At 31.6% G+C, this 20,569-nt stretch overlaps 1 protein-coding gene across 1 annotated transcript; it reads right to left on the bottom strand.

Moving 5' to 3' along the window:
* Positions 1-1,371: 1,371 nt before the first annotated feature.
* Positions 1,372-19,063, bottom strand: LOC143056709 (uncharacterized). Its single transcript, XM_076229852.1, has 9 exons — positions 18,967-19,063; positions 18,238-18,378; positions 9,324-9,365; positions 8,844-8,920; positions 6,994-7,074; positions 4,999-5,131; positions 4,435-4,514; positions 3,386-3,497; positions 1,372-1,653 (listed from the first exon to the last, which is right to left on the bottom strand). The coding sequence occupies exons 1-9, from the start codon at positions 18,986-18,988 to the stop codon at positions 1,421-1,423; spliced, it is 921 nt and encodes a 306-aa protein (XP_076085967.1). The 5' UTR covers positions 18,989-19,063; the 3' UTR covers positions 1,372-1,420.
* Between the last annotated feature and the right edge of the window lie 1,506 nt (positions 19,064-20,569).

Below are 20,569 nucleotides of genomic sequence, written 5' to 3' on the forward strand. Positions count from 1 at the left end.
TGTACATTTTGTGATAACCGAGAATACCGTGAATGATCATCAAATGTAACATCATATTGTATCACACAATATAGAGAAAGAAATAGATGTTATATACTTAACAACACCATATAACAACAACATATTGAGCGATTCTGTTTGCTATTTGTATGTCTGTGAATTAATTTCAACGAATATTTTTTTCAGGTTTATTTTTACGCCATGGACACCTTTAACAACTGATTTCCATTATTGAAAATATCGCATTAAATGTCATTGAGTTGCACCAACAAAAATACGCAGAGAAAGAGTATGCCGTATCTAATCACAAAAAGAAACAGCGCATGTGTATCTCAAAGTTACATGCATGAACAAAAAACAGATAAAGTTTGTTCATGGCATTAATATTGTGGTTTGATCGACGATTTCACATAAACAAATATTCAAAGATTGTTTTCGTTTTATTTTGCATTTCCTTTATAGAATACTACAGAGATCATCATTGAAATGTATTGTATTCTATGGGTAAACTCATAGGTTTGGAATGCTTTAAGTATCCTCGTTTTGATTATGTTACTAAATATAACAAAAAAGAAGATGTGGTATGATTGCCGATGAGACAACTCTTCACAATAGACCGAATAAAACAGAAATTAACAAACAACTATAAGTCACCGTACGGTTTTCAACAATGACCAAAGCCCATACCGCATGGTAAGCTATAAAAGGCCCAAAATGACAATGTAAAACAATTCAAACTAACGGCATAATTTATACATGTTCATGATGTTATATACAAAACAATAACGAACAACAAATATGTGACACATAAACAAACGACAAAAAATTACAGGCTCCTGATTTGAGACAGGCACATAAATTCAGAATGTGGCCGGGTAAACATATTAGCGGGATTCCAACCCTCCCCTAATCTGGGACAGTGGTTTAACAGTAAAACATAAGAACGAACTATAAAAATCAGTTACAAAAGGCATTTATAGATACGAATGCAAATACTACACAGAGTGGACGTCGCCGGGTACTTGTATATCACAACAACAAAAAAGACACTTAGTACAGATCTGAGAGTACTCGCAGTTACTGACAGCCAGTTCAAAGCCACTAACAACTAACAAAAAGATCATGCATCTAAGACTAATATTTGGTCGAACTAAGACAAAAATCGTATTGCATGACATACAGCGGTAGAATCTGTTTCTCTAAATTTTTGATTTTTTTTGTTACATGTAGCAAAATGTATCCAATTTGTTTTGTCATCTTTTTTGTTGTGTGACGTCATTAAGCCTGATCAACTTATTTGTCAAAGAACGAAATGATTATGTCGAAAAAAGTATAATTTGGTCAAGAACTAAGGAAAAAAGAAGAGAAAAATCATTCTTGATATCATCGCAATTATCATTACGACGATTATTTAATGTTATTACAAGGGATTAACTTCACATAAAGGAATGTAACTTCGACTGCAATCAACATCGATTTCAAATATCAATGGAGTAATACCCGCAGCATAGGTAGCAAATGCACACTTTGAAGTTTTACCATCACTATGTGCTAATTGGGTAAAAGAACGATAATCAATTAAGGCAGAACTGTGCGACCAAATCCAGTGGTGTTGGCTGTCAGAATATACAGCATCTATCCAACAATGCGGATCTGAAGTTGGGAAAAAAAACATAAAAATCTGTAAAAATAAACTGAAACATAGTTTTTTAAGCTTTGTGTGTTTAATTTGTTTGATATCGAGAACACTTTCTTGTTGTCGTCTGTCGTTTGTGTCTTTGCTACATTCATTGATATGTTTGTTTGAATTATTTAGTCAGTTGTGATAGATGTATGTTTACACAGTTTTTTAACACGAAAGCCAAATACCATGAGGCTAACTCTTTAAAGCGGAAACAAAACTTTGAAATACTTTTGAAGGATTTAGTGAAGGATTGAATTAGTCAATGTACAAAACGTGAAATGAACTGTAGATACTGTAGATACTAATTCAGAATAAGGTATGAATATTTTGTTGTTAATATAGAGTATAATAGGACAATGTAGCGGGATCATATCAACATTCATGCTACATATATATTGGGACTTTCCTAAATGCACATTCATGTATCTCATCGATCTTGAAGTCAAGGGTATCACATACTTCTTCAATAGAGCACTCCTACTCCATGTTTATATGCATCTGTCAGTAGGCAATGCTTCAATAATGATACGGGTTATATCATACCTGTCTGAAATTATTAGTTACATACTTCGCCTTAGATGGGATTTATTTTTGCCCTATCTTTTATGTGCCTTTTGGTTGTATAGCTCCTAACATATTAAGTTCGTATGCATCATGTGTTTTCCTTTTTAGGTGGGATTTGAACGTTCCTGATGAAGTAATATCCAACTACATTGTATCTCACCATGTTTACAAGCGGAAACTTTCGCGCAGCTAAAGTAATAACGGGGGTATGAAATAATTGCATGACAATTTTCCTTCTTATCTAGCAAAATGTCAGCAATGCATACAAAAAGATTACATATCTCCAAGTTGATACAATATTTTATAGAATGCACTTCTTATCATGATTTTTTTTACCCTCATATGAAGCGCCGCTTACAAAATTGAACAAATATATACTTGCAATTAGTAACTAATAAGTACATGTATTCAAGTATTGTATACCTACTCTACTAAACTATCTGAAAATACCACCAGTTGATTTGTGGTTTGTGTTATTCAGTTGTTCTTGTTCTTTGGAGTTGTTCATGACATCTGTTTATCTATTTTTTCAGGTCTCTTTCTGATCAAAGTATAATCTTTTTTTGAATTCGAGTTCATTCTTTGTATTGTGATTTGTTATCTTATGACTCTTATATACTTAAATTTATAATTAATAAGCTTGTCGCATACTTTGAATATTTTATATCGTGGGTACCAGTTGTCATGCATAAAGACAGACTTTGATGTTTTATGGATATCTAATTGTGTGGTTTTTGTCAAAGTCTGCAGACAAGCCTATAGAACATGCGTCATTCATTGAACATTTAATTTCGTGGTTCAACTGTACCCAATAAATCGACGAAAATTGATATCCGACTAAAAATAATGAATCAACAGTAGTTAAGACATTTAAATTGTTGCAAGGTTATCTTAATGTTATACAGAAGTGGGAGGACAGGGGGTACCATTCACCTTTCTCCCACCCTTTCTCCTTTATCCTACCCCCTTTCTCCCTGTCTCCCTTACCCCTGTCCTCCCCATCTTATCTTAATGTTATACAGAAAAGAAAACACAAACTTATTAAATTAATGAATGTAGCTATTCATTACATGCATATGACAAGACGTAGATTCGTTATAAATAAATATAAAATAGAGCAATTAGAAAAACTTATACCAAAGTATTTAAAATGAGATGACAGTGGTATTACTGCTTTTTGTATTACAGGTCCCATCTGATATCTTGTAGTGAAATCAGCTAAGTGTGCACCGTGACTTCGGCAAAAGTCCTTAAATTAAAAATAAAAGCGAAGAAGGTACGGCATTTATTTCAATTTATCATTTACAATATGAACTAAAATATTGTTACAGTTAGAGCTTATAATTAACACCCTTATACAAAAAAGAAATATACTATGGTGTTCCTATTTGTTCCTCAGCTGAACAATACTTTAACACAAAATAAACAGTATCAACGTGGGATAACAAAGCTTTTACAAAAAGTAGAAAGACAAGTCTGATAATAAAATGTTAAAAGTGCTTAAAGTGCTAAATTCGTTTAAAATAAGTTGAAACTTTCGATTAATAAAAGACCAATTGTTCAGAGAAAATCGCCAAAAATCCAGAACTTCCGATTATTTAAGTTGAAATAATTTCTGATTTCTGGTCCTTTTAAACCTAAATTTGTGGTATTGGATTACCTAATTAGCAGTATTTGTCACAACTTTTTGAAATTGTTGGTCCTCAATGCTCTTCAACTTTGTACTTGTTTGGCTTTACAACTTTTTTGATCTGAGCATCACTGATGAGCCTTATGTAGACGAAACGCGTGTCTAGCATATTGAATTATAATCCTGGTACCTTTGATAACTATTGGCTCTGTGCTTTGTTGAATACCGGACGGTGATACATAGTTACTTACTACTATCTCAAAAGGTTAGTGGGGGAGTCATCTTGTCTTATTCTAATGTTTATATCAAATAAAGATATAAGAGAAATGGGGGAACATGATTATTACTTACCTCGTAAAATCTAACATTATTACATTCAAAAAGGTTGATAAACCATACTCAGTGAAAAAGCACAATAATAAATGTGTAAATATCTATCATCCAACCTTTAATCAGAATTCCATTATTTTTTTTATGCATTTCACTGTCTTGATAATTTATCACGTAATATTGTCATTTATGCATGTTATATACTATGTACTTAAGTGACATTTACCTGTGCCTTTGACCATGTCATTGCAGTTAAGTTCACCAAATAACACGACCCACTGACATATTGGAATCCACTTGGACAATCTGTATAACACATTTGGAAAATAGTTGTATTAACATAGTTACTTAACATGCCTATATAAAGGTAAACTTGTCGGAATTATTAGAGTGACAAGATAAGGCAAAAGTAGTTTACCAGCGTTCGAATCTCATTAATGGATTACGATGACAAATCTTTTTCTTCTTGCTTTGAAAGGTGTGAATACGCATTGTATTATTAAAAATTAAGACATCTGATAGGGTAACATAATTTGTATATATCGGAATACAAACTGTGACATGCTGATTTCACATAATACCTAATAATCTTCAACACGGATCAATAATGTGAAAGTGACAGTAGAAATTATCAAATGAAGATAGAAGTAATTTTTCATACATCGTACTGCCTACAGTGTATAGATTAAATCTTTTACTCCTAATACTTTGCGTTTTTAAAAGAAAAAAAACTGTATCAAAATGTCTTACATAATAATTGTGTTAGAACAACTAATAGACTTTTACTTACATGGATTCGGCGGTATAGTAGGCATGCGTGTAGTAGGTGGCAGAGGTTGATGATCGTTACATAAATTATTTTTACAACAATACGGAGTAAATGCTGATCGACGTCCAAAGCCACTTCCTATCTTGCTACAAGACTATTTAAACAAACTTGAATTATTTATTGATACAATGAAATCTCAAGAAATACACTCAGAAAGGGGTATTTTCTTATGATCATACAATGCAATACAATACAATACTATACAATACAATATAATACAATACAATAAAATAATTTTATTGTCAATCAAGGACGCCCTAAGCGGGTAGTATAATTACTAACAAATTATTACAATGATTATTATTAATTCTTAATGATATATAATGACAAACATACATAATTATGTTGATTAGGTGAATAAAGTTTCATACTTTACTGCTTTAATTTTGTTTTGTCATTTTATGATTTAATCGTATATTATGGGTACATGTTTTTAATATAACATCAGATTTGATTTTTTTCGAATTTCCTTCCCCTTATTTCATGTATTTTTCTGTGAAAGTGGATCTATGAAAAAAACGGACATAATTTCAATTAGCAGCATACATGTACTTGTGATTAGATTTATTTTGATATTAATTATTTGGGTAGTGCTCCACAATTAATGGAGGAATATACAAGAAACTGTACTGAACAATGTAATGCTATTTAAGTAATTGACAGTGTATAAAAAAATGTGTAATTACTTATCCTTATCAATTACGCACAAAAGCAAAACAGAGTAAACACTGTCACTATAATCGTACAAGCTATCGATTAATAATCGAGAAATTAGACAATAATCGTGACCATATCGGTTAAATCAGAACATAATGTATCACAGATATATATATGTAAGCAATCTCTTTATAATCATTAAATCGTTACAATTCTTTGTGTGAAAACTGATTACAGAAATGAAATATCTCGAAAAGTATTGATCAATCAATTTCAAGTTTTAATTCCATCAAAATATGAAACGATTAATTGAAATGTCATTGTTAAATGGTTAAGACGTTAGTTGCTTGTACAATCATACTAGAAAGGATTGAAGAACTGAAATGAGAAAATAGTTAGAAAACAAAATTGCCTTTTATATATCATAACACATTTTTTTTTTCTATAGCATGTATAGGGCGTATCACAGATGGATTTGCCCTAACAATACTGGTATTTCACATATTTGAAACGAAAATATTTCTGAGTGAACACAGAAATAAAACATATTGAAGTAGTGATATACTAATTTCAAATCAAATCCAAACTTAACATTAAACGACCAAACAAGATGTCATTGTTTGAATGTAGAGACGTAATTTGTTTGTTTTTGTTCTAATTGAGATTGTGACACGTTGATGACTGATGTACTCCTATTTGCCAATTTTAATTATTATGTCTGTTTTGTTCACGCATCGGTGTCAATATAATGGAATTTGATGCGACTGTAATACATGTGAGAGGTTAAGCGCTATACAACCAGATTTAATCCACCATTTTCTACATAATAAAATGCCTGTACCAAGTTAGGAATATGAAAGTTGATGTTCATTCCTTTGTTTTATTCTTTTATTTTGCTACTTGATAAGGGACTTTCCGTTTTTAATTTTCCTCGGAGTTCAGTATTTTTGTGATTTTACTTTTTGCTTATATGCGCAAAAAAGAAAAGGTTAGAATGATAATTCGATGTACTTTTTATGAGTATTCAATCATGACTCATCAGTGAACATGACACTAATTTAAAACAGAGTTAACTCAGATGAAAGTTTAAATCACCTTCTATAAGTTAAAAGAATTCAAGCAACTCAAAATTAATGCGCTACAAACTGATATATTCCCCAAAAAAATGATTTTGTAAACATGGTAAATTTAAGGGTTAAAATTTCTTGCTCTATTTTTGTCAATTCTAAATGTGATGAAAATCAAACGAGACAAATCAAGTGGTTGGGTCCCTCTAAGTTTTCAATGAATTTATTATACCTGTTCCAACATACATCCCATTTCAAATAAAGTCCAAAATATATGACCACCAGATACTGTTGTCTTCTTAATGGAACAAACCTACAAATAGAAATTATCGACAACTTCATTTGTTCAATAAAAAATGTAACATCCATCTAGTATACAAGTTGTATTGATTTGTTGAAATTTGGCTAATAACTGCTTAACAGCACCATTAAAACGTTTATTCCTGCTGCAATTGTTTGTACATGTCCTATGTTCAGTAGTTGTCGTTTGTTTATGCGGTTCATAAGTGTTTCTCGTTTCTAGTGTTTTATATAGATTAGACCGTTGTTTTTCCCGTTTGAATGGTTTTACACTAGTAATTTTCTGGGCCCTTTATAGCTTGCGGTTCGGTGTGATCCTAGGTTCCGTTTGAAGACCTGATCTTACCCTATAATGTTGTACTTTTATCGATTGTGACTTAATTGGAGAGTTGTCTCATTTGCACTCATACCACCTCTTCCTATATCTATTGACAGTATATTTATGTATATAAAATTGAGAATGGAAATGGGGAATTTGACAAAGAGACAACAGCCCGACCAAAGAACAGAAAACAGCTGAATAGTTGGTTTCTTTTCGTCTTTCAATGTCTTTTGTCATTTTGCATGTTTGTTTGTGAGCTGGTTCTCATGTCTTGTGTCGATTTAAGTTATCAAGCCTTTCGAAATAATATTAAAGTAAAACGCATAGCAAACAAATGACATACAAAATAAGTATCCTATTAAGCAATAGAAACCGAAAAACAATCACATTTATACATGAGAAGCACCCATTCTCTTTCCCTCACCAAACATGTTTTGTCATGATCATTTATAGACCTCAATGGGAACATGTAAGAAATAGCACCTCCTCTCAAAATTATTCTTTTTTTTTCTTTATGGATTTGATTTTTGTCTAGGAATCTTCAAAAATTATGTTTTAAACATTTGTGATATATCAAAATTTGTTTTCTATTTTTATGACATTCCAATATGAAACTAACTTTTCTTTTTTTTTCTTTTTTGCTAATAATTTGACACCGTACCCATGTACCAACTTATTTTCGCGAGTGATTCATTTTCGCGACTTCCGCAAGTAGACAAATTACGCGAAAATAAATCGTCGAAAATATTTGAAATGTGTATATTTCCTTATTAAACTACATCAAGGAAATAAGAAAGTCGCGAAATTTGATAACCACAATGTGGACTAGAACGGGTTAAACGCGAAATAAAGTGTCCGCAAAAATAAGTTGGTTTTCAGTATTTAATTCAGGACGTGGTCTATGACGAGTCTCTATTGTGTATGAAGGTATTAATTTTACACATTTCTCTGATTACAAAATGTTCAATAAAAACTTTTCTCTGGACATTAAGCAATTATTTAATGGTTTAATCAAACTGAAATATGCATATCTTCACGTTATGGAAACTGTCAATAAATCTATCAATAAATCATGCATTAAATCAAACAATCAATTAATCAATACACATACCGACCAACCAACCCACCATAAATGAAGCACGTGATATTCAGAAAACTTTTTATCAACCAATCAACAAGGACATATACATTGCTATATAGATTAGACCATTGGTTGTTCCGTTTAAATGGTTTTACACTAGTATTTTGTTGGTGCCCTTTATAGCTTGCTGTTCGGTGTGAGCCAAGGCTCCACGTTGAAGACCGTACCTTCATCTATAATGGTTTTCTTTTATAAATTGTGACTTGGATGGAGATTTCTCTCATTGGCACTCATATCATATCCTTCTATATTTTGTATTACATATAAAGGCTATATGAGTTATGGTTCTATTCAACTGAAAAAATAGAGATATGCTTACGTATCCAGACTGACATTGTGTAGTTTTCGTGCAGGCACCTTTATACGGAATATGCGATGGGCACTGGTAGCAGGTCACTGAGAAAGGAAAGTGTCTACATTCCAACTTGATATTCAACACGATTTGAAAACTGACTTGTAATACGTAATAATCACCAAACTCATGTGCTTGTAATAATTGTTTTCAAACACAAATGTAGTTTAAATCAAACAAATAAACTAGTCCACACAAAACTGCATATATAACCCCTCCCCATTTCAAAGCATTTACCATGAATCTACAAATATTCATTAACTTTGTGAACTTGTTGAGACTCAACTGGCCATCAATACTGTATTTAACAATCTATACATATAATAGATGTTGGCCTCTTTTTGTACTTTTGTGTCAATTCAACCTATCTTTATCATCAATTTTTAAGTTGTACTTTGATCGTGTATATCTAGACATCGATTTCACTAATTAGTAAGAATAACTTACGATTCCCTTGGCTAGCTGTGCCTGGGTTTCTTTTCGCTAAAGCTATAATGAGAAAAACAAGATTGTGTATACTTGGTTTCTTTAGACTTCGCTTATGTTTATTTGGTTGGCTATTTTATTACAACAATAAAAATAATGCATAAATCAGAACCTAATGGACAACCCAAACATCTTAATCAATAGAAACTAACAATGTCATGAAAAAAAGAAGAAAACTAACGAAAGGACAAACACGCTTACAACGCAGATTTACAAATTGAATACGCAACATTACCTAAACTTAATAATAAAGGAATTCGAGTCTTTTTTTGTCGGCAAATATTTCACAAATTATTTAGGGTAGTCGCATATAATTTAAATCATTCTCTAACATTTAAAAAAAATAATAGATGTTAGACATTTGTTAAAAATGTGCAGGTTTTGTGAATGGTACACAGTATCACTACAAACTGCTCAGAGTCTAAATTGACCAGTTTTTGTGCTCGACCTGTAATATCGAGCACACAGTTTACTCGACTAGTCTCGACATTGTCTCGACTGTAATTAACTGTACTTAAGTGTACTCGACTAGTCTCGACATTGTCTCGACTGTAATTAACTGTACTTAAATGTACTCGACTAGGTCTCGACTTTACTTAATTAGTCTGATTCAGTACTTGATGATCTTTGTGTAGTCTGAAATGGTCTTGACCAATGCTCGACCTGTCTTGACTAGTCTCGACCTGTCTCGACCCAGTCTCAACCAGTCTCGACCTGTCTCGACTAGTCTTGACCTTCAAATTTAGTTTTGACTGGTATAATTCAGCCCATCTAACTAAATTAAATATTGATCTTACAAAATTCAACCTTATAAGGTAGTTTGATTTATTGCAGTGAAATGAAAGAATTTAATTTTACAATAGGTTAAAGTAAAAATTATTATATACATTCAGATAGGCATCTTTAATTTTTTTATAATTTTTTCAAACCAACTTGGATTTTCATCAAACTATGCAGCTATCTTAGATATATATTAAGCTTACTGAATCCCATGTCATTTAATTTGTTGTTGGATTGCTGTAAAATTTAAGAATTCAAGTAATCTTGGTAAAAAAAAGCTAGGATTTGCAATTCGGACAAAATAGAGATAGTACACTTTAATATTTTAATAACTTTTTCAAATCAACTTGGATTTTCATGAAACTATGCAGCTATCTTAGATATATATTAAGCTTAATGAATCCCAGGTCATCTTGTTTTTTTGTTTTATTGCTGTCAAATTTAAGAATTAAATTAACCTAGGTAAAAAAAAGCTATAATTTGCAGTTCGAACAAAATAGAGATAATACACTTTAATTTTTTTAACTTTTTCAAATCAACTTGGATTTTCATTAAACTATGCAGCTATCTTAGATATATATCAAGCTTACTGAATCACAGGTCATTTTGTTTTTTGTTGTGTTGCTGTCAAATTTAAGAATTTGATTAACCTAGATAAAAAAAAGCTAGGATTTGCAGTTTGGACAAAATAGTGATAGTACACTTTAATTTTTTTCATAACTTTTTTCAAATCACCTTAGATTTTCATCAAACGATACAACTATCTTTGAAATATATTGATCATACTGAATCATAGGTTGTTATTTAGTTTTGCATATTTCTGTCAAATTTAAGAATTTAATTTATCTAGGTCAAAAAGCTACGATATTAGAAATATATATTTCCTCATAATTTGGGAAAAAGTATATATAAAATAGTTATATAATTCCTTTGATGTTTTATTCCTTTTTGATATATATTATATAAATATATCAAAAAGGGATGAAACATTAATTTCTATTAAAGTAGTTCTTCTGATTTGTGGTGATTTATAAAGCAATACCTTCTGCTTGGGGCAAACTTATTAACAAGATCACATCTACCAGAGAGTTTTAAATTCTAAATAACATTTATTCAAAGTTGCAACATCCTGTTAAATCTAAATCACAAGGCTTTTTTTAATTCACTAGAAAAGTAATACACGAGTTAAAGAAAAGTAGAGCTTTCTTTTTACCTGTAAAACTTAGGATTTTCAGTTTTGAAAAAATCAGATAGATACCTATAATTTAAATATTTAAATTTGACAGTAATACACTAAATTACCAAATGACCTGTTTTTTGTAAGAGTAATATATAATAAAGATATATAGCTGTAGAATTGAATGAAAATTCAAGTTGCTTTGAGATAATCTAAAGTGTTCTATCTGAATATTGTTTGAACTGCAAATTCTAGCCCTTTTTTACCTACATCAATTTAATGCTTAAATTTGACAGTAAGCTTAATATATATCTAAGATAGCTGCATAGTTTCATGAAAATCCAAGTTGATTTGAAAAAAGTTATTAGAAAAATTAAAGTGTACTATCTCTATTTTGTCCGAATTGCAAATCCTAGCTTTTTTTTACCAAGATTACGTTAATTCTTAAATTTGAAAGCAATACAACAAAAACAAAATGACCTGGGATTCAGTAAGCTTAATATATATCTAAGATAGCTGCATAGTTTGATGAAAATCCAAGTTGATTTGAAAAAGTTTAAAAAAAAATTAAAGATGCCTATCTGAATTTATATGATAATTTTTACTTTTACCTATTGTAAAATTAAGTTCTTTCATTTCACAGCAATACATCAAACTACCTAATAAGGTTGAATTTTGTAAGATCAATATTTAGTTTAGTTAGAAGGGCTGAATTACACCAGTCAAAACTAAATTTGAAGGTAAAGACTAGTCGAGACAGGTCGAGACTGGTTGAGACTGAGTCGAGACTAGTCAAGACAGGTCGAGACAGGTCGAACCTTGGTCAAGACCATTTCAGACTACACAAAGATCATCAAGTTCTGAATCAGACTAATTAAGTCGAGACATGTCGAGTACACTTAAGTACAGTTAAGTACAGTCGAGACAATGTCGAGTCTAGTCGAGTAAAATGTGTGCTCGATTTTACAGGTCGAGCACAAAAACTGGTCAATTCAAACTCTGAGCAATTTGTAGTGTATATATAACAGTATTTCAGTTATCTTAACAAAAAGTTGTATTTCAACAGACAATAAATGTTTACTAATTTTTCGGGTATACAATTGTACTATAACGTGTTATATGTATAACGTATATGTTATTAACAAATTTATTTTATACGTTAATAACTGCCTCATGAATAAAACGAAAAAAAAGTAAAAACTGAAGTAAAAATTTGGCCATGGCGTTATTAGTTTATTTTCTATCTATGAGTTTGACTGTTCCTCCGGTATCGTTCGCCCCTCTTTTAAACAACTTGCTGCTCTATGTTTTAAAAATTAATGAATCAATTAAACTATTTATGAGACATACATCTAATGAAACAGCATTAAAAAAAACGTCTTTATTTTATACGTTGATAACTGCCTCATGAATAAAACGAAAAAAAGTAAAAACTGACGCTGTGTGAAATAGACAATTAGACAAATCTAAACATAAGACAAAAAATAAATATATATATATATATATATAAGAACATGTCTCTGTGCACGTTTACATTTTAAATGACAGTACCAATTTGGCCATGGCGTTATTAGTTTATTTTCTATCTATGAGTTTGACTGTTCCTCCGGTATCGTTCGCCCCTCTTTTAAAAAACTTGCTGCTCTATGTTTTAAAAATTAATGAATCAATTAAATTATTGATGAAACATACATCTAATGAAAGAACATTAAAAAAAACGTCTGGATTTATCTGAATCTGAAATGCTTAAAGATAAAAATTTGAAAGCATTTTTTTCTCTACGAACTATTTTTTTTTAATGATGGATTTATGCTTATGTAGAAGTTCAGATTTAACGATTTGATCATTTTTCAGACATTTTTCTTTATTCGTACAGTTCCCCCTAAATTAACATTAAACGACCAGACAAGATGTCATTGTTTGAATGAAGAGACGTAATTTGTTTATACGCACAAAAAAAGGTAAGAATGATAATTTGACGTACTTTTTATGATTACTCAATCATGTCTCAAAGGAGTTTTTGCTCTCGAAGCAATTTTTTTTTTAAATGGATTTATGCTCATGTAAAAGTGCAGATTTATCAATTTGATCATTGTTCAGACATTTTTCTCAATTCCTAAAGCCCCCCCCCCCCCCACCCCTTCCAAATGAACATTAAACGACCAAAATGTCTAACATCAATTAATGCAAGTCATCAATATTATGACACTGGTAACATTTGGAAGCTATGATAAAAAAAATGAAATTATCATACAGGTTAAGGTTTCCGATCAGTTCATAAATTGATACTAATACCTTATTTATTGTGTGCATATCATAATTGCCCATTTTTAGTCCTGTCGATTTGTGCAGATTTTTGTCAAAATTGCTCAAACTGTGGTAAAAGCATGGAATTTGGCATAGTAGTAGTATATGCCATGAGCAACATTTTAAGCTACGGACCCACTCTAAAAGTCGAAATTGGCACAGGAGGCGGCCATTTTTAAAATGGAGGACGTTTGATCTCTATAAATTAATAAAAAAAAAAATACGAAAATAATATCAGAGAAGATATTGACATGAAATCTAGTAAATAGAATGACAGTGCTGATAACAATAATTATTGTCTTTTTGAACAAAATTTTTGAAAATGTTACCCATATTGAATAGCGGCCATCTTGAAAAATCTTTTTTTTTTAAGCCAAAATAGGTTAAGCTTCAAAGTCATAATTCGATGAAAATAAATATGCAATATATGTACATTGTTGAAAATATAAAAATATATTTGTATGAGCTATAGAAACAGGACGAAAAGCGATTACCCCAAGTTTCCCTTTTGTTTTGTAGAGGGTACAAATAAATGTATATTTTCCGACAATTTACATTTAGTGTTTTTATCCTGAAGTTCACACCCAACACTTGAAATTTTAGTTCATAAAATATGATTCATTGTTCGCTAAGGTTCAAAAGTAATCGACATAGTTAAAACAGAAATTATCCTAAAATGAACTATTACGCTAAAAGCAATATTCATCCTACCGCATCTTCAACATATAATCACAGGATAATTTTAGTTTACAAGTACAAATAAAGCTAACAAGTATTTGAATACCTATCATTTATCAAAGTTGACTGATTACAGGATAGTTCGTTTGTTGATATTTATCATCTGAATCAACTTTCAAAAACTGTGCAGACATAATGAGTTTCATATCATACAAAAAAAAAGATTTCAAAAAAAAATTAAATGTACAAGTTGTGTCAAGCCAAACAATAGCTGTCTCTGTATATCATATTCTATCACATTGTCCTCCACATTTACAAATAGTAGTACAACTCAATACTGCCTTTACACATTTACATGTCTTTGGTAACCGTGTTTAGCTAAGTGCTTGCTGCAGAAAGGTTCCTATATAGTCATATGATATATTCATCATAGATGACAAGGACTTGCCACTGTGGACTTCAGATATTGATGTTTTGGTAGCCACCATGAATGATGCCCAGTTTGAAAACATGGATTTTCAATATATCATTATTCGCTATTTTGATTAATTCACTGTTTGCATTTATACTTTTTTTGCTTATTTATATTGGATACTGACCAAGTGGTCAGATCACGCATGCACATGTTTACGAAATAAAGGTATCAGTATCGGAATTTCTGTTACTTACACGTTTTCCTAAGTAACTTTTTACAACAGAAATTACATATATTTAATATAATTTATGACCAAAAGTTGTTGTTGGAAAGGATAAAAATTTTAGATTTCGAAAATACTTGAGCTAAATATCAAAAGAACTTAATGGACAAATAGACTGGAAGGAATGTGTGAAACGACAAGAGAGTATGTGAGAGGGTTTGCAATGCCAAGCAGATACAAACAGAATAGACATAGACATGTTAGCTAGTAATCAGTTCTTTAAGCATACAAAGATGTTGGGTCTTGAATTGTTTTTTCTTTCGCTAAATTTGAAACAGTTGCATGAAGGCTATGGATCTCCAGAAGCACTCCAGAATCACAAGGCAAAACAAATGTTCAGATCTCAAAATATTTCATCAGTAAAAGTGAAAACATACTTCTGATGTTGAAGATAAGTTGCCAAAAAAGTTGAGAAAAAAATAAGAAACCAGACATTGTAAAGTGGCACTGGATCAACAAAATTAATTACTGCAGTGTATTTTTTCTGTGGTGATGTATCTGAAGATCTCCATGATGCATTGGCATTTTAAATCCACAAAACTTGTGAACGACTGTGCACCTGTACTAGAAGACAATGTTCTCGTAGACAAAGTAAGTGCTGGAGATGTCAAATCACTAAAATCCTGCTTAATGATTGATAAAACTGGACAGCATAGTCAATAGGCAAGATAAAAGATACAGAAAGAAAGCCAGGAATCTTTTATCCTTGGAGTTGTGTTTTCCAAAACAATAAAATACATTGACGGCACACGGTCAGGGACAGATATTGAACCAATCTCCAAGCTTGCAGATCACGCTTGAGTGAACAGTAAACGCCTTGAACAACATGAAGTTATCATGGAAGGAAGAACGGATACAACGCATTTAAAAAAAATTGAAATGTAGCTGCGATAGGATATCTGTAAGCATACACGCAAGATAAATTAGTTCTCTTGATTTTTAACGAAGGTATTCATGAAGCTCTGAGAAAGACCTCATTATAAAAGGGTAAAAATGAAGGCATCACCATAGCCATAGCTGGCAAAATATATATGATTGATAGTAACAATTGTTTTTCAGAGACACTCAATAACAGCTGTCAACACGAATCAGTTCAACAGACATAAGTTTCCTTAGGAGGAATGGTACATGATGGCCAAACATCGAGACGAAGACGAGTAATGTCGTTGAATGGCAGACAACACTTACCATTTCTCATCTTGTTCAAGTTTTCAACACGTCGTCGACAGGATACAACTGCAACTTATTAGTCCTCAGATAGAGGGTAACATGTCTCAGTATTTGTGGAACTGATTCATTTTGACAGCCTACATTGAATGTCCCCGTAAACCTTTTTATAATAGCAAGCCAGACTCAATCAAACTATTTTAGTTACTTTGCCTATGATAATGCCTTCACCATCACGACTTTAAGACATGACCCTAATTTTTCAGAAGGGTTGTATTAATAATTTCTTCCATGACAACTCATATTTATTAAAGAAGTTTCCTGTACAATTTAACGATATCAGCAATTTAAAATATTAAAACAATATCTGTTCCAGAATGTGAGCCGACACTATTTTTTACCATTTGGCGAGCCCCATTTCATGGATAACAGATTCCTAACTTTCTTTCTGTGTATTTGAATTCTGTCTTACTAGCATTGCATTGTCGTGCAGTTCTAACAAACATTTTGTATAATATCTGCTCCTGAAATATATATCTCCAGCACTGAGGTTACAAGAACAATGGTTAGTAGTTTATGTGACAGTCACGTACTCTATTGTAGATCATAACTGTGGATGCTTCATGATGATAGTTAGATACCTCATAGAAAAAACTACCTGCAATCATTGTTCTTGTTGATTCATCACAACTGTGTCTGGTTATTTAACTGGTATTTTCAATCAGTGACTCATCTTGAACTTTTTTCGTTTTACCTGACAAAATATATTTTGGTATAAAGATTTGTTTTGACAGGATTAGTACCTTTTGCCTAGGGATTCTGGAGTGTTGATCCTAATATATGGCCTTGATTAACTTGGAACAGTTGTATGCTTACAAAAAAAATGACTGATTACCAGCTCAAATGTCTGCTCTTTTTGTATTTGCTTGGCATTGAAAATCCTCACGTGGCCTCTCTTGGCATTTCAGAATTCTTTCTAGGCTATTTGATAATTAGATTTTTCAGCTTCAGTGATTTCAATACCTACATATGTTTCCTTTTCGTCATAGAGTGGTCATAACTTGTATATATGCACTATTTTGTGGTAAAAAGTAACTAAGCCTAACATGCTAAACTGCAAGTAAAAGAATTTATGTATTTCTTTAGTTACATTATTTTTTTCAACATATGCATGCCTTATTTGAGCACTTGGTGAATACCCTGTATAACTAGCAACAGTCATAAATAAATAATTCGCATGACTAGTTGTAAATGCATAAAAAAACTAATAATAAATTCAAATAACAATTTAGGATAGCGAACAATGATTTATTGGAAATTTACGTCTTCAAAATGGCCACCATTCAAGATGGACACTCATACTCCAATAGTCCTCAGTTGATAGTCTTTGTCATTAGTTATGAATATACGAAAGGTTATCAAAGTATGTAAAGTAATAGTTTTTTCATATTTTTTTTAATAATATTTATTAATTTTTGGAGGCAATTTCAAAATAGCCGCCAAAAGCCGCCATTTTAATTTTCTGAACTGGGTCCATAGCTGTAAATGTTAGTTATGACCTCAACTAACACTCTGCAAAGTTTGAAGCTTTTACCACTATTGTTTCACTAATCGACTGGACTATTTATTCTAACGAAATTTTCAGATAATTTTTCAGATTCAGCTGTTTCTTTTAAATAATATTAAATGTGCTTTTTATATTGTATTGTGACAATCACAGCACATATACAATGTATTACGTGAATAATACAAGGAAATAATCATATTACGAATACCAAATGGCGTATTCGTTCAAATCGATTTTACGGATTAAGCTTTACTCCATACAATAAAAAAAATCAACAGTTGAAAGCCAAGGGTGTCAAAGGGAGGTGTGCTGTGATTACCAACTTAGTCTAATATTCATAACAGACGCAAAACATTATGGCTGTAACTCTGAGTCAACCTTTTACTGTATTTTAAGGAAACATTTACATGGCTTGAGATGCTATAATGATATTCCAAACCAACGACCTGATTTGTTCTACATAAACGATAAAACAAATATGGTGATATATTGGAAACTTACGACAATTTCCACAATGCCTCTTACACTGTTTTGACATATATGGTTCACTGCACATGCCAGGTCGGATGAGTTTAACCCTTTCACATGCTGTAGTATCTACATCTTCACATATTTCTGCCGTTGTTACACAAATTGCTATTGCTATTGACATGAAAAATAATTTTACCAAACAAATTATACAAGTATATCTTATTTCACAATATGAATAAATGGATATTTGTGGGAAATGCCAATTCTGATAAGAACTGAAGAAAACAATTGCAACATGGGTATCATTTTTCTTTATTTTGATGTATAAATTAAAGATACACCCACCATCAGCCCGATGTTTCCGTTCTTTTCTAGTATGTGTTGAGCGACTGAAATATCTTGACAAATTATGAATTGTAATTGAAGACTATTTTAAACATACTAGTATTGAATTTATCTGAAACATTATTTACAGTTATCCTGACTGTTAAAAAGGGATTGCGTTATTATCCAGAACACGCGAGATCTGTCCCGTTTATTTCAAATATTGTTCACTTTGCAAGTGGTGGAATTGGTATGTTGTATACTGTTGTTTGTCTATTCGACTGTTTTTATAAATTATGAAAAATAATGTGAATGCTCGTATTGTTACTAAGGGTTAAGATGATATACCGCACTTTTTTCCTCCGTGTTTTTTTTTCTTCACATCTGTATCGATCGTACGAAAGGTATCATAGTATATAACATTAAACTATTTACCAAGAAGAATAATTTTACACATAATCCACGTTCAAGTTATAATTTCTCTTCTACAATGTTCTATATAATAAATCATTTGAACCTTTCCGTGCTATATATGTTACCTTATCTAATTATGTGACACGATTTGTTTCTCCAGATAACAGGTCTACATTTATGATAGACAATGTTGTATACTTTAACTAATACTTCATTTAACTAGTTCCCCGACATCTTGAATACTATTTGTAAATACATTGTATGACCATACCTAGACGTCTTCTATAAAACAGCAGATTATCTTTTATATAAGAGGGGCTTCTTTTTGTTGTAAGGTTGTATTAATACACAAAATTATCAAGTGTTTTGGACGCTAATTCCAATCTCTCCATATTTTTTAAGAATGATTTAAATTTGCTACAAATGCCATCTACGTCATACAAGTGAGCGGTTTAACTAGCTATAAAACCAGGTTTAATCAACAATTTTCTGCATGAATAGGCCTGTAACAAGTCAGGAATACGACAATTGTTATCCATTAGTTCGATGTGTTTGAGCTTTTGATATGACATTTAAATTTTACTTTTTAAAAGTTATTTCACCAGGGAACCTAAAATTTATCTAAGGAAATCCACATTTCCCTAAGGACAAATGGAATGAAATAGGTGGTTTAATCTGTTCTATAAATTGTTAAAGAGTTGGGTTTTTTTAAGTTCTAATAAGAATAAACATTAATCGGAAACTGTTGATTTGTTCAAACATTTGTGATTCAGCAAATCAAAATGGATGCCTTTCGAACGTGTGTTATAAGTCCACTTCAAGGTACGAAAGTTATAAATCATATATTTCTAGCGGGACGGCTACAGTGCAGGCGATTTGGTGTCACGATATCTCAGTAACATGGGTTCGAATCCCGGCGAGGGAAGAACAACAAATTTGCGAAAGCAAATTTACAGATCTAACAATGTTGGGTTGATGTTTAGACGAGTTATATACATAATGTACACAGTCATGTATCACCATCATTGCTGGTGATCCGATGGATAAATCTGTTGTAGAGTTGTCACTGACTCAGACGTACTTATAAACATATTTATTTTCTGTGACTGTATCTTACATTAATTTGTAGGCTCCTTTACTATAGATAATTGAGCTGATCTGTAACAATAACATCTCTATGCCTTATATATCATGTACTTTAGTACGACGCTAGATTAAAACTGGCGAGGAAAGGTAACACAGGGCCACCGAAAGCTTTATTATGTGAAGCCCAGGTGGTCGTGTGGTCTAGCGGGACGGCTACAGTGCAGGCGAATTGGTGTCACGATTTCTCAGTAGCATGGGTTCGAATCCCGGCGAGGGAAGAACAAAAAAATTGCAAAAGCAAATTTACAAATCTAACATTGTTGGGTTGGTGTTTAGACGAGTTGTATATATATATATATATAGATATAGGGAGATGTGGTATTATTGCCAATGAGACAACTCTCCATCCAAGTAACAGTTTATAAAAGTAAACCATCATAGATCAACATAAGGCCTTAACATGGAGCCTTGGCTGATACCGAAAACAGCAAGCTATAAAGGGCCCTAAAAATCACTAGTGTAAAACCATTCAAACGGG

This window comes from Mytilus galloprovincialis, chromosome 13 (assembly GCF_965363235.1).
Source record: "Mytilus galloprovincialis chromosome 13, xbMytGall1.hap1.1, whole genome shotgun sequence".
Classification (NCBI taxonomy): domain Eukaryota; kingdom Metazoa; phylum Mollusca; class Bivalvia; order Mytilida; family Mytilidae; genus Mytilus; species Mytilus galloprovincialis.